The sequence below is a fragment of the Nannobrachium achirus genome (genome assembly GCF_963921795.1).
Source record: "Nannobrachium achirus genome assembly, chromosome: 8".
Classification (NCBI taxonomy): domain Eukaryota; kingdom Metazoa; phylum Chordata; class Actinopteri; order Myctophiformes; family Myctophidae; genus Nannobrachium; species Nannobrachium achirus.
Window position 1 is genome coordinate 63,736,839 of NC_137817.1, and position 16,355 is coordinate 63,753,193.

At 43.4% G+C, this 16,355-nt stretch overlaps 1 protein-coding gene across 1 annotated transcript in view; it reads left to right on the forward strand.

Moving 5' to 3' along the window:
- The window catches only part of sik2b (salt-inducible kinase 2b), a gene marked incomplete at its 5' end in the record, with an annotated part of 160,847 nt that extends 144,936 nt beyond the window's left edge, over positions 1–15,911 (forward strand). The window contains 4 exons of the mRNA XM_080732055.1: positions 2,551–2,714; positions 6,801–6,932; positions 11,278–11,366; positions 15,098–15,911. Of these exons, the coding sequence (XP_080588181.1) occupies positions 2,551–2,714; positions 6,801–6,932; positions 11,278–11,366; positions 15,098–15,827 (1,115 nt within the window). The 3' untranslated portion in view covers positions 15,828–15,911. The remainder of the gene's footprint in view (positions 1–2,550; positions 2,715–6,800; positions 6,933–11,277; positions 11,367–15,097) is intronic.
- Between the last annotated feature and the right edge of the window lie 444 nt (positions 15,912–16,355).

A 16,355-nucleotide genomic window follows, 5' to 3' on the forward strand; every position in this document is an offset into this window, starting at 1 on the left:
GTCCTGTCATCGTGTGCTGTGCGCAAAAATAACTGATTTGCAAGCTTACACTGTTACGCTGTTTCAGAGCTAAATGAATCCTGTGGCTCACACGCATATGCTGGATGTTACCTCATTACTTGTGTGATCCAGGTTGAATCCAGTCAATTTGAAGAAATAATAATCCAGCGTTTACTTTGAGGTGACAATAAGAAAGCACAGGCCTACGTTTTCATTCACAATTAACTTCTTGTCTGAAGATCCATTCTATAGCCTATTGTGTCATTTTATAGCCTAGTTTAAACTATAGGGAGCTGCTTGACTCTTTTCAGAAAAGCGCAGACTGGAGTGAGAGCTTAATTGAAATGAACTGTCACCTACATAATATGCTCAGTGAACTGGAATTATATAATTAATTATTCGGAAGCAGGTGTGTAAAGATTCTAATCTATAAACATCTCAAATAGCTTTGGGGAACTTGGTGCCCCAGTGCTATTTGAACCTTTGCATCGTAGGATCAAAATGTTTTGTTCTTACTGTAGGTGTGTGCTTGTGCCCCTGGTATCAAGGGGTCACTGAATGTCCCAACCTATTAATAATAAAACACTTTGAGAATTTTTGGTCTTAATTTTTTGTAGGCATTTTGAAAATATTTTTTGTACTTTTACTTGTACTTGTACTTTTTACTTTTACTTTTATACTTAAGTACATTTTAACACTATGTACTTTTGATACTTAAGTACATTTTTGAGAGCTACTTTCATACTTTTACTTAAGTAATAATATTATCGGTGACTTTTACTTTTACTTGATTAACTTTCAAGTGGAATATCTGTACTTTTACTTAAGTATGGGTTTCCAGTACTTTATACAACACTGAACGGGAGTGAATGGGACCTGAAGGAGGCACTCTGGACATTATAATCCGTTAATGTCTGGGGCTCTGAATGAGTTAAGATTAGACTGTTAACGTTAGATTTGGGTTTCATAGGTTTAAGAGTTTATACCTGATTTATTGTAGACACACCTGTGCCTCCACAGAGCAGAAATGGCAGATCTACAAGAAGCTTGTGGATCTGATATATTTCTTTTTTTTTCTCTGAGCGGTGCTCCTGGGAGGAGATAAGCTCCAACATCTGGCTTTGTCCGTTTGTCCAAAGTTTGTTGTACACCCAGCCAGGGTAACATTGGCCAAGCTTCGGGGGACGCGATGCTTGGCCTACATCTGTCCTATATCTTTGCACAAAGCGCCCAAAGTGTGTTGTACGCCCAGCCAGGTTCACATTGGCCACATTGAAGTCAGAATTCACAATGGCAAAACAAATCATAAAATTGCCGTCCTAAAATGTTGTACACACAGGGTTTTGTCATTCAGACATTTTTCAGTTTTGAGATTTTAGTTTGCTTTAATCCATGCAAACGTCTCTCTCTCTCTCTCTCTCTCTCTCTCTCTCTCTCTCTCTCTCTCTCTCTCTCTCTCAGAACAAAATGTGTATAAGAGAAAGGAGTGAAACAGTTTTCATATCAAGGTTACTTGAAGGCAGAGCAGGGATACACAATGGTTAATAGTCTTTTCTACCACTTTTTCTAGTCACGTGTTCAAATACTGGATTGTGATTGGCTTAAAACAGTAGTAAATGAGGCAACAATACCCGTCTGTGTGAAATGCCCGGATGTACATGGTAATGAGGCACATTTCCGAGATCAATACGCGATGTAACGCATCCGGGGACTTCAGGAGGGAGTCGGAACACCTTTCCCCCAACCAACAAATGACGGTCGCGGCGGTCCTATGTTTACTAGCGAACGTACTATTGTCGCCGATTTATTTGGATCCAATGCAATCCGCCAACTTTAAAGCCCCTTTTCTCTGAACCTATGCCTTTCTGGAAGCGAACAGCCTCTATTTACGGCCGAAACGGTGCTTCTAACTGACGTTAGCTTAGCTGTAAGCTAGACATCAGCCTCAGCATGGATCAGTATGGAGTTGGCGCCATCTGGTGGTGACTAGAAAATGTTGTTTGTGGAACTATTTGTTGTTGTGGCGGAAGTTTTATAGGCAATAATGATTGTAACTTAAGATCCTTGCAAGTTACAACTATGTGTTTTCTTTCATGTATATGGGAAAAGTGGTAGAAAAGCAATTTACCATTCAAGGTTGTGGGTTGTTGTCTGATTTACCCACTGTTTCAGGGTTGTTAGCCACTCGCCTGCGGCTCGTGGCACAACCCTGAAACAGTGGGTAAATCAGACAACAACCCACTCCCTTTCATGATAAATTGCTTACTTAGTTAGATCCTATAGTAAGCTTTTCGGCTTATTTACACAGGAAACCTTTATGTATCTCATATAGAATTGAATGACAGATGGATAGAACACAGTACTATGCAGTAGATGTCGTCAGGAAAAAAGAAAAAATCAATTTCCATGGATTCCATTTGATATCCTTCTCCTATCACAGCAGCTCACGAATCTTGCTGCTGTGTTTGCACATTGTTGTACTTCAACCCAGCAGATATGGGAGTCTTTTTTTATCATTCATTGGTCATGTTTTCTCTCTCTCTCTCTCAGGTCTGGTAGCGTTCCGTCAGCACCTCCAGAACATAGCCAGGACCAAAGGCATCCTGGACCTCAACAAGGTCCAGATGCTGGTGGAGCAGATGGACTCTGGGGAGGGGTCCTCCGCCCTGGGACCCCTGGGACCCCCACCCCACCACCTGCACAACCTTCTGGAGGTCAGTCTGATGCTCACTGCACGCACGCACGCACGCACGCACGCACGCACGCACGCACGCACGCACGCACGCACGCACGCACGCGCACATACACACACACACACACACACACACACACTGGTCTGTGGTTCTCCGAGGCCCCCTGTCCCTCAGTGTCCAGTGTCACTCCACCAAAAGTAGGGATGGAACGATAAGCGATATTATCATTTATCGTGATAATCGTATCGCAGAGATTTAATTTATCGTGATATCGTCCTCAGTCATGCACTGGGATCAATTCACCTTTTATTTGCCGAGCTGCATATCCGGTACCACTTAAAACCTCTATTATTGGTAAAAGGTACTTATAATATACATACTTGATACAGTCTTTTTTCCACTCTATCAAAAGTCTTTGCCAAAAAATAGCCTATCTACAAGCTCACAACGTGTCGCAACGCGACGCGTTGTGAGCTTGTAGATCTGCTATTTTTTGGTAAACGTTCCGCCCCACGATAATGGATTTTGATTACCGTGATAATATCGTAAATCGCAATTTCTTTTGTCACAATCATCGTGATATGACATTTTCATATCGTCCCATCTCTAACCAGAAGGCCCCTGGATGCCACCCAGGCAGGTTGTGGTTGTGTAACCCAGGGAGAGGCAGCCAACCGGGGCTCGCTTGCTATCCCCAGTCCCCCCCCCCCGGCCTCCAGGGTCAGGGTGAATGCAGCCATTGTTGAGGTCACTCGAGTTGTGACTGGTACCCATTGGGCCTAAACTGAACACACGTGCTCAGCACACATGCACACACACGCACGTTTTTGTGTTTCTTTCGTACATTTAACACCCTACATGATCACACTACAGCGTCACACAAAAGCATCAAAAGTAGCAGATCCGAGGTGCCCGCTGGCCTAGCGGTCCAGGCGGCACACACCACATAGGCTCTGATGCCTGACGGCGTGTCGCAGGTTCGAGTCCCGTTCCCGACTACCTTTGCTACGTGTCTCTCCCCCATATCTCACTCCCCATTTCCTGTCCGTCTACTGTCCTAACAATAAAAGCATAAAAGCAACAAAAAAAAAAGTTAATTACAAAAAAGTAGCAGATCTACAAGCTTGAACTTGTAGATCTGCTACTTTTGCTGTTTTTTTTATTTGAATCGTGCAAAGTTTTGGACATAAAGAGGTTTCCATCCGCCAGAGAAGATAATGTGTCTTTTTAGATTTGGCTTGACATTTGTTGGTTTTTGGCACATTCCTAAGACAAAAATAAAAAAAGTACCCTGACATTTTCCCCATCCACTGCCATTCATTTGGTTCCCCATCCAGGGCCATGCATCTGGGTCCCCATACAGAATCAATTGGGGTAAATTTACTATAATCAAATTTGTGTCTTGCGACAAAAGGAATATGTGACAAATACAAAAAAAAAATATTATTGAACTCAAGTCTCCATGGCATGAGTAATCAATAGTAAAAAAAAAAATCATTTTGGGGGTGAACTACTCCTTTAAACTGGGCTGACACACACACACACACACACACACACACACACACACACACACACACACACACACACACACACACACACACACTCTGGAGGAAAGGTTTTCTCAGGATGCATCATTATACCTGCTGCACACACAGCTAGAAGTGAACAGACTTGCGTGCGTACGTGTGCATGTGTGTGTTTCATTATTCTGTCTGTCACATAACTGAACTGTGCAGCTGTTAGTTATAAGTCTTGGGAGGAGGGGGGGGGACGTCATCCTCTGGCCCTCCTAGCTTCCATTTCATTAGGCTAATGCACACACGCTCCCTGGAGAGAGAGAATGTGTGTGTGTGTGTGCAGCGCACCACGTCATTTAGGGTAAGACCAGGCCGTCTGGCCCCGACCGGCGGTAAACACACTGACACTTAAGACGGGGCAGACGCACCAGATAACGTGGTTAATACAGGCTGGACGGAACACGCTGACCGCAACAACAAGCGCTCCATTACAACAACCCTGAGGCAGACAGTAACCCAGTACGCTTACTCGAGTACTGTTGTACCCTTTAAATTTTACTGCCCGAGTTAAAACATTGTCTATCCGCCACTGCCAGGTTTCACTGAGTTTTTCACTAACCTTTGAAAAATCATAGAATGATATATTAACTCATTTAATGCTGTCGGACGAGTTTGATGAGTTACTGTATTTCTTCTTCTTTTTTTAACTTAATGTTTATTCCCAGTTTCTCACGTGTACAAAAAACTCACAGGGTCAACATCATTACAACAGTTGAAATATCACATTTTAGTCCATATTAACTCATTTGCTGCCATTTAACAATACCTTCGTACTCCAATCCTGCCAAACTGTCTCCATAGACTTCCATGTAATTCATAGTGCACGGATCATGCACACCCATGCCTAGATAATGCACCACGTGTGTCCACATTGCTCACAGCTTTCAAACAAAAGAATCCGAATGGAAATCCGTTCAGGCATTCATGAGATAGCAGCCACTATGTTTTACACTGTTGTGAGCTTGGAGGTCTGCTACCTGAGTTGTATGGGGGTTGTATGGGGGTTAAACAAGCAATTTCGCGATCGCTATCATGCCTACTAACGTTTTTGGGGTCCAAAATTTTTTTTCAAAATGGCGGCCATTCTCGGGTTCCTCGGGCGTGGCAGGGAGGGACATCCCAAAATTCTCGGGTTCCTCGGGCTTGGCAGGGTATGAGTTAAATGTTTGTGGTGTCATTTTGTTGGGTTTTATATTCAGTCCATTTCTCAAGGAACAGTTCTTCTTGTATCCTGAGTTTGTATGTAAATCTCTCCATCACATACATTTCCTCCACAATGCACAGCCACTGCTCACAAGTTGGAAGGTCACTTGTATACCACAATCTTGTGATTGCTTTTTTGCTGGCTGCCAGCAACACCTTGACCAGATACATGTCATCTCCATGTATGTTTCCTAGATACAGTACCACACTTCTTCGGTATTTCATATTTCAATATCTCCTTTATTACTGACCACACATCATCCCAATACTTGTGGACAATTCCAAAATGTATGTTCGTGGTCAGCATCCATGTATCCACACAATCTGCAGCATGAGTTACTGTATTTCAATGGTCCAGGCCGCTATGTGACCAGTTTGACCAGTTCCTTATTGGGACTCTGGATGGCGCTGTTCACCATGGGTCACCAATTATTTCCGGGGTAACCGGAAGATCAGCTGACACGTTTGATGACGTCACTGGAACAAAAACAGCGTTTCCCTTTTTTACGGAAAACATTTTATAAATAGCCATAATGAATGTATATGGGGAAGCCCTACCTCTCAGAAAGAGTGGCAGGGAACGACATAAGTCGAAAAACTATGTTAGCGGTCAATGAGATAATACGAATGGTCTCAACAAAAAAAAGTTTAATTCCGGACTTTTACTTTCAACAGAGTATTTTTCAAGATTGCAGGATCGATACTTTAACTTAAAGGGGTATTTCACTTTCAAAAAAACTTTTGGTAATTTTATCATCTAATCAGACTTTTATGAACACCCTGAACAGTTTTTAATTAGCTTGATTGAATATTTAGATATTTGATGTAAATGTTACCAGGCCCTCCAGGCCCAGGGCCTCTCCCCACACACACCCATTGTAACTTCAAACTTCATTTTAACCATGATAGATTCATTAAAAACACACATTATTTTTCTGGTGACTCATACTACCCTCCTAATATGTGAGCAGGCCGTGTTTTTTCGATAACATTTTTCATTTATTTTTAATAATTATTTTTTTGCATTTCATTTTTTCCATTTTTCCAAATAATTATTAAAAATAAATGAAAAAAAGTTATCGAAAAAACACGGCCTGCTCACATATTAGGAAGGTAAAATGAGTCTCCAGAAAAAATAGTGGGTGTTTTTAATGAATCTATCATGGTTAAAATGGAGTTTGAAGTTACAATGGGTTTGTATGTGGAGAGAAGCCCTACCACTGCTCCCTGTTGAAAGTGGAATATCCCTTTAAGTAAAACATGAGAGTACTTTTAGCACCCTTGTGGTAACAGGACGTCTCTGGTGCTTTGTGTCTCCGACCCGCAGGGCGACGCGTCCAAGCAGCTTGAGAACGTGGCTCTCTACCAGGGTGGGGGTCCCCAGGGACCCCCTGCTCCCCCCCTCCTCTCCCGCAGACAGAGTCTGGAGACCCAGTACCTCACACACCACAGACTGCAGGTAACTGGACTTTACTTACACCAGGGGTCTTCAACGTTTATAAGGCCAAGGACCCCTTAGTTGAGAGAGAGATGGAGCAGGGACCCCCACTATATATATTGTATATAATTGTGTTGCAGATTAAAAATCATAGATTTCTTAGTCAGCGTAGACAAAGCTCTGTCATCTTGGATTAATGTGTATTTTCAGACATTTAAAGGAGTAGTTCACCCCCAAAATGACTTTTTTTCTATGGATTACTCACCCCATGGAGACTTGAGTTCAATCATATTTTTTTAGTTTGTGTCGCATTCCAAAGCCAATCATTTGAGGAGACTCTTTTTAGGCCCATTGATTCCGGATGGAGACCCACATGCATTTGGGTCTCCATCCGGAATCAATGGGGGTACATTTATTATAATCAAAATATTTTCTTAGGAATGCGACAAAAACATTTAATTCAAGTCTGCATGGGGTGAGTAATCAATAGGAAAAAAAGTCATTTTGGGGGTGAACTACTCCTTTAACCACTTGAACCGTCAATACTTATGCTGCATTCACACTGAGAGAAGCCAAGCTAATGGTTTGCTTGTTAATTCAATGTATTCTCTATGCAAACCAGCTTTAAAAATGTCCAAGCTTTTTTTCCAGCTTGGAAATTTTAAAAGCTGGTTTGCATAGAGAATACATTGAATTAACAAGCAAACCATTAGCTTGGCTTGTATGTGAATGAGGCATAAGTCTGCTCTTCTTTTCCTTCTACACCAAACCTCTTTGCCAGAAGTAGCCGATCTACAAGCTCGTGGCTATTTTTGGCTAACGTTCCACCCAGAATAGGGATGCTAGGGTTCAAGTGGTTTCGGTTACCTTTCAAGATTCAAATTCAAAATCAGCTAAATTAGCAGATCGACAAGCTCAAAACGTGTCGCTTTCGCCATGTTTCGAGCTTGCGGATCTGCTACTTTTGATACTTTTGTGTGATCAAGTAAAGACAAAATGTGTTTCAGTTGAGTTTTGACTCACACTAACAAGAGTGTTTGTGTTTGTCTTTGATGAGTCTGTGATGAGTCTTCGTTGAGTCTACCTCGCAAACACCCTGTGTTAGTGTCTCATCTGAAAACCAGATTTTGGTTGTCCAAAAAAAAAAAAAACTTTTCTGTGATGCTGTAGTTAGTTCGAGCGTTTCGTGCACAAATCCTGCACTTTATGAAAGTAGCATGAAATTTGGCACACAGTTAGAACATTCTGAATCCAATGCAAGCATTTGTTTTTCACGAAAACCATTCCTTTCCGAAACACGGCCCCCACAAAACTGTCAAAAGTGACGACTCTTCACTAAACCATGGTTTTATGGGGGCCATTTTTAGCCCAAGGAATGTTTTTTTTTTGTGCAAAACAAATGCTTGCATTGGATTCTGAATCATGAAAAACCCCTAGTTTGACCCTTCACATGCTACTTAAAGCATATTTATTATTTGTATTATTTTACTTTATAATGAAGTCTATGAGACACCAACTTTGATTGGCTCCCACAAGTTTCCCAAGACAAATCAGCGATATCCCTATAGCCAAAAATGTTCCATATGGCATGTTCTAACTGTGTGCCAAAGTTCATGCTTCTTTCATAAAGTGCACAATTCCATCAAAATACTGCCCGAAATTCCCGGACTAAAGCTACATTCACATTGCAGATATATAGTTGAACGTTTAGCTTGGTAGTTCAATGTTATCTCTATGGAAACCAGCTTCCATGCTCGAAAAAAAGCTTGGAAATGAAAAGTTTGCTTTTTTTTCACTAGTCCTCAATTTTATAGCAGCTTTTTTTAGCGTTCACACTGCAACATAGCTTGCTTTGTTTTGCCCAACCAATCAGAGCACAGCGGTCTGAGTAGGCGGGGATTCAGCCCCCCGAATCAACTCGTCTGACCACAGACACGGAGCTGCAGAAATTGCGACATAAATATTTCAACTTTTTTAAAATAACGGCTATATATGTAATATTAATGATAATTTGCCATATATATGGACTTAAATGAAAGGATATACAACCGACAAGCCGTGAAAACCCTGTGTCCTCACGTGAGCGAGTATTCCTACCGTAGGAGACGCCGTGTTACAACCACCGTCTCCTACGTTTGGAATAATAGCCTCCCGTACGACTCCCTGCATCCAGCACTCTCTCTCTCCCGGGGAGAGCTAGACAGCTGGGGCAGCGCTGTGTGTGTGTGTGTGTGTGTGTGTGTGTGTGTGTGTGTGTGTGTGTGTGTGTGTGTGTGTGTGTGTGTGTGTGTGTGTGTGTGTGTGTGTGTGTGTGTGTGTGTGTGTGTGTGTGTGTGTGTGTGTGTGTGTGTGTGTGTGTGTGTGTGTGTGTGTGTGTGTGTGACGAGAGAGCGAGAGCGCACGCAGTGGCGTCAGTTCAGAAAAAGCTAAGGTATGGCAACATGACTGGTGTCTTCATTTTGCAAAAGGCACAATGAAAAGTACATTTTATTATTTCCCTGTAGCCAAGGTATGGCAGCTGCCATAGCTTGCCATACCCAATTGGCGCCTCTGAGCGCACGAGAGACACGCTGACCTGCCTACATTCCAATCAATTAGCAATCCTTTTGTTTTTTTCTCTCTCTCGCTCGCACACACACACACACACATACACACACACACACACACACACACACACACACACGGAAGCACAACAGCAGCGGCAGTGACTGGACCGACCAAAACGGCTCGTTAAGTTATTTAACAGCTTGTTTGAATGTTCTATTCTTATTTTTTTACCAGAAAAAGCTTATGTAGTAACTTATTTCCCATCTAGAGAGGCTATTTTATATTATAGGTTTCCGAATGCACTCCTGTTAAAACAACCTGTTTTCTCTGATCGAAAGCAGGCTGACTGGTTGAGTGACAGGTACCTTGGACTGCTCATTTGCATAAAAATAAAGCTGCATGGTTTTGACCAAGCTGCCTGGTTGTTTAGCTCGCTTATTTTTACAACTATATATCTGTAGTGTGAATGCAGCATTAGTGTGATCAAGCAGGGCATTCATTTAGGAAAAAACACAACTAATCGAGCACTGGATTTTTTTTCCCCCACCAGTGAACAGAAAAGGCGTGGTCGAATGGTGATGAACAGGCTCCTTCACTTTGTTTAGGCCTCTTTAAACATATCATTAGACCTGTCTTGTCTTACCAGCGCTGCCTGTCTTCAACACTAGCTTACTTATACTGTACACATCGTTTGTTTGTTCTTTAGTCTTTATTGGGATCCCCATAAGCTTCCGTGGTCACTATAGTCTTCCTGGGGTCCACATAAAACATCATACTTGTCTGAACCTTTCCACAAATTGATTTTATTTTCAATTCTCCAAAACGTTTTCAAAAGATGTTCAGCATTTGGGGAGATGGAGACTTTTTGTTAAGTGTAATGTTCAATGCCAAAACACAACACAACTAAATTGTTAGTGGCAATTATTTGCACGACAATTAATTGCCAAGAAAAATGTCATCATCGTGACAACCGCCAAATGTATTTTTGGGGTCTCGCTCGGGCTAAGAAAAAGTTTGCGAACGCGCCGTGTTAGAAAACATTAGCAGCTCTCTCTCTCGTCTCTGTCTCTTTTCCCCTGCAGTTGCAAACCGCTCCTTAGGAGGCCGCAGGGGCGTCACAAGGGGGGGAGACTGAGTTACTAGGGGCCCAAGGTGTAGGGGCCTTCATTATTTTATATTTTAGCTATTGAAAAATAGCAGATATACAAGCTGCAAGCTTGTAGATCTGCTATTTTTGAAAAGTCGTGAAAATGTGTGCAAATCTTTGTATTTTTTAAGCAAACATTTGTATCTCAAATTCCCTGGAGGTCCCTGGAACTAAATATTTTTGAGATGGAGGTCCTTGGCCAAATACATATAATTGTGGCGGTCCTAGACACGAAAAGGTTTGAGCACCACTGACATAGAAACATATAGAATAGAAGAGACGAATTTAGAAGACATTAGAATCACGTAAAAAAAAATATTCAAGACTTTTCACGATTTTTCAAAAAATAGCAGATCTACAAGCTCGCAGCTGTGAGCTTGTATATCTGCTATTTTTCAACAGTCAAAGCACTAAATGACGTGTAATAATGCGTTCCCAGTCTAAGTGGGTTAAATCCCCTCCACCCCATATGAAGAACATTCATGGGGGGGGCCCCGCAAGTGAATCCTTGTACCTCCCAGGGCCCAGGATTTGGTGCGACACCTCTGGGGAGTCTGACCCAGGTTTATATAACTTCTTGTGGGATGTAGTGTAGTGTTAGTAAATGTTTGCCGGCAGTCCCCATGGCAGCTGGTTGTACAGTAATGCGTGGCTGTGTCCCCTGTCCTCCAGGCCAGCGTCTTGGCCAGCAGTCCAGCCAGCTGTCAGCTCTTCTGCAAGGAGACGCCTCGCAGCCTCGAGCAGCAGCTCCAGCAGCACAGGTAAAAACCAAAGCCATAAACCATCCTCCAGGGACGTGCTGGGCCTCTGATTCAACCCGGGAAAAAAGAGTTGTAGAGGCCCTCATTGCGCGCTTTAGAGAGAGATCTCTCTCCGTAGCGCTGCTGCTACTCAAAGATTTGCCATAAGTGACAAGCCAGTAGGCCAATTACATGAGTTGTATTTCGTCGTTGTCGGGTGGAAACCTTGTATGTCCAAAACCGTTTGTTTTACGTTTATCATTTTAAAAATGATTTAAACTAGTGAAAACCGCCGATCTACAAGCACACAACGCTTGGGAATGAACCGGCCGTTCGGGAGTTGTCCCGCTTTTCACAATGGCCAGCACGTCCTTGCCATCCTCCAACGTCTTTGAATATATTTGACCCGATTCTGGTTGCTATGTGCAAAAAAATAAAATAAAAATAATAACTGCCGTGTTGACATATGAGATATATCAACATAAATCTAATATAATCTGGTTGTCCGATTTACCAGAGCGTGTAAACAAGTTAGGAGTGGAAGGAGTCATGTGGTACTCTGACTAACGCGGCACAAGAAAGTGCTGTTTTATTTTTGAAAGTGCTTCTTGCAATGGTTACAGGCAGCCATGGTGTATGACACAGAACTATACAAACAGTGTACGACCTCTAAAATGCAGGGGGGGGGGGGGGGGGGATACAGAGATGTTTGTGCAAAATGCAAACGGGAAAAAAAGTATACAATTGTATTCAGTGGTGCAAATGCGCTTCTGTTGGTCATCGCTATGAATGTGGGCAGGTGCTTAAAACTCACAAAAGGGCATTTCTGCGAGCGCGTAGCGCGCACCCGATTTTTGGGGTGGTCTTTTTGTTGGGGGTCCCTTGTGCCATTTCACACCAGAAATGTAGCTAGTACATAGAACTCGATAATAATAATCACGATAATCGAGATGCCTATTAACTCAAACTCTGCCCTCAAAATACCCCTTTGTACCCCTTCTCTGCCATGCCCGTAGAACCCGTAAATGTAATAAAAATTAATTAAAAAACATTTTTTTATCGAAGCGGAACTAAAATAGGCCGGAACTAATGCTCCGTGATCGGTTTCTACACGGACACATTATTGAGCGGACAACTTATCATTGAGGCCGTGAACCGGAAGCGGATGTCCGTCCTCTATTTTGGCCCGTTAGCTTTCTGTCTGAACTCCGCGGCTTACAGATGGAGAACTTATTGATCAATTGAAAAAGTTTCAACGGATTTGAGAAGCTGATGGAATACGCGAACACACGATGCATAGCAGTGTCCGATCACGCACGATGGGAACTGGACGAGCGCCCACGTTAACAGGTAGGAGAAGCCGGCAGTGAAAGACATAGAGAAATTAACGGGCTTTACGGCCGTAAACTACGAATGAGTTAATGACATATCGTTGCTGTCGGGCAGAAACCTCCTATCTCCCTATTCTATAACATTTTGTGTATTTATTTTCCTCGTAAATCATCACCCTACTTGATCATACAAGCGTTGATTTTTGTGCATCACACACAAGTAGCAGATCTGCAAGTTCGCACTTCGAGCTTGTAGATCTGCTACTTTTGAATTTGAATCCCGAAAAGTAACAGTTTCCACCCGTTAGAGACGATCCACAAAATAGGGATCGATTATTAATTGATCATTTTATTAAAGTATAGATTATTGATTATTGAAGGGATTGACTGCATCCCTATATCCAACTCCTGCCTCTCATGTCAGTCCTCTCTCTCTCTCTCTCTCTCTCTCTCTCTCTCTCTCTCTCTCTCCGTCTCCGTCTCTGCTCTTGGTTTCGCGTCTCTCTACACCAGGGGTGGGCAACTTTGATGATGGCAAGGGCCACTATATTTCCACCTTCACTCCAGAGGGCCACATTGCATATTGCTACGTCCTCCTTTGTCATTCTAGTATCTCATACAAAAGAAGCAAAAGTAGCCGATAGCCGAATTTGTTGTTCTTTTTTAATTGGAATCCTGAAATGTAACATTTTGATTTAATTTCACATTTAGTTATATACTCATGTTAACTTTATGAACCTAAATACAAATACATTGGACATAAAAAAAAACACATTTTAATACTACTATACTAGTCATTAAGCTACTAATATAGACTGACAGAATTAAAGCAGGTCATGTTTGGAATTGTAACAGCTGAAATATAATAATATATCAGTATTCCGGTATTAACCTGAGGGCCGCATTAACTGAAATGTGGCCCCCGGGCCGCCAGTTGCCCATGTATGCTCTAGTCTACACTGACCTGTCTGGAAATAAAGCATAAAGAATGACTAGATTAAATCTTCAAAAATAAAACATTTATACTCTAGAGAGTCCCACGCCTCTGCTTCACTCATCTGTGAAGTGACATTGATGAGCGCTGAGTTCAGAGGCAGTTCACACATGTTCTTAAACGCTAAGAGACCAGCTCCCTGTAGGGAAACGGCAAAAAAAAAAAAACAGCACTTTTCCATCACTCTCTAAGGGGCATGTGGCTGTGGTTCCACAGATGAATATTGTGAAAATAGCAGATCTACAAGCTTTTTAGGGCCAAGTTCAAGATTTATTTTTTAACAATTGTTTTACTTAACTCTTTGAGTGCCACCCCTTTCACCACTAGAGGGCGCCCAGTGGCCATAGAAAATCCCATAGAGATATGCTGGTATATGCAGAAGCCCTGCAGCCATGACTTGCCTGAACACTTTCCTTTGTGCATGTACAGGAAGAGGATGAAGTTAGCTTGAAGTTAGCTATTGGCTACCAAGCATTTTAGAAGCCTTATTTTCGTCAACTTAGCCATGATTAAACCTTGCACACCTCATGCATGGGAAAAAAACAGAGAAGAATGAGCTCTAAATCCAATGCAATCCTGGATTGCATTGGAGTGGATTTGTGCAGTTTGTTCACAGCTTTCAAACAAAAAAATCCGATTGGAAATCCGTTCAGGCATTCTTGAGATAATCGCCATTATGTTTTACATGTTATGTAAACAAACATGGCTGCCCTGTATGTTAGATGGGGTTGTATGGGGGTGGAACATGCAAAATCGCGATTGAAATCATGTTCACTAGATTTGATGGGGTCCAAAAAAAAAAAAAAAAAAAATCAAAAAAAAAATTTTCAAAAAAAAAAAAATTTTTTTTTTTTTTTTTTTTTAAAAGCCGAACTTGTTCGGGATCGGCACTCTGCGATACGCTAATAAAGCCGAACTAGTTCGGGATTGGCACTCAATGAGTTAAAGTGGTCCGATTAAAGGAGTAGTTCACCCCCAAAATGACTTTTTTTCTATTGATTAGTCACGCCATGGAGACTAGAGTTCAATAACATTTTTAGTTTGTTGTCGCATTCCTAAGACAAAAATGTGATAACAATAAATTTACCCCCATTCGTTCCGGATGGGGACCCGTTTCGCAACGGGTCCCCATCCGGAATCAATGGGGGTACATTTACTCGAATGTGACAAAAAACAAAAAATATTATTGAACTCTACTCTCCATGGCATGAGTAATCAATAGAAAAAAAAGTCATTTTGGGGGTGAACTACTCCTTTAATTAATTTGACACATACACCAATACCACATTTCAAGCTATCTTCGTCGATATGTATCCCTTGCATGTTGATACCTCGATATCGATACATTTTCGAAATATCGCCCAGCCTTATTGGGAAGTCTATGTTTTGACCTGACCGTGCCTCCCTCTCTCTCTCTCTCACTGCAGACTGGCCCAGAAGAGAATGTACCTCCATCAGAACCAGCAGGGCATGGGCCTGCTCCCCTACTTCAACCAGATGCAGATCAGTCCCGAGGGCACCTACTGCCCCGGGGGGGCAGCTGGCATGGACCCCAACACGGCCTCCTCCTCAACTGCCTCCCCTCAGGGCCACCAACCCCACCAGCCCCACCAACCCCAGCAGCAGCAAGCCTCGCCCCAGTTCAGCCAGGGTCTGGTCCCCCTCATGGAGCCCGGAGCGGGGGACACCCTGGCGTATGACCCGTACAACATGAGCCACCACCACCCCCACTACACCCAGCACCTTCCCCACGCAGGACCCCACATGCACCACCAGCTCCTCCATCACCAACACCACCAACACCAACAACAACACCAACAACAGCAAGCCCACGACTCGGCCGGGGGCCTGGGTGGCTACAGCTACCCCTCGGGGGGCTGTGAGCAGCAGCAGGCCCTCCTAGGGGTCCCTCCTTCCTCCACTGAGGCACTTTACCCAGAGCAGTATGAGTTCCCGCTGCTGGAGCACCTGGGCCAGCCGCCCCCCGGGTCCGCCCCGCCGCCGGGACTAGGAGAGACTTGTGATGGGGCGGCGGTACCCGGCGCGGGGCAGCAGTACGAAGGCCCCCTGAGCCTGCCGGAGCTCCAGAGCTCCCTCCTGGACAGTGAGATGATGGAGACGGTGGACTCTCAACACGGCTTTGTCATGGTCAACTGAAGCATCGCTTTAAGGGTCCAAACAGGAGTATTCAAAGCTACGGGAAAACCCAGACGACGCAGCATTACGAAAAAACGGGGAGCTGGAGAGAAGCGTTTCCGAAAACACGCAAAACGCAAGAAGGGAGGGGGGGCCATAAGGGTTGCAACATGGAAGGAAAAACAAAAAAAAGTATTCGATTTTTTTTGTATGACTAACGTCAAAACATCTTTTTTTTCTTAGTTGTGATTGAACGGAGAGAGAGAAAACAAAGGAAAACCCTCCGAAAACTACCAAAATCCTTCTGTTTTAGCCTAGCTTCCCTTTCTCTCCCCCTCTCTCTCTCTCTCTCTCCCTCGCGGGTTCTGGTTCTCATACCAGCTCTTATGATGCCCAGGAGGACTGCAACCTGGGTTGGGTTGGTGGCGCTGTTGGTGCCACGACGCACTTACCGGGGGAGGGGGAGTGCAAGGCCACTGCTGCTGCTGCTGCTGCTGACATGGATGTCGTTTCGTTCCTCCCCTCCCTCGCCCCCCTCGCCACAAGGTG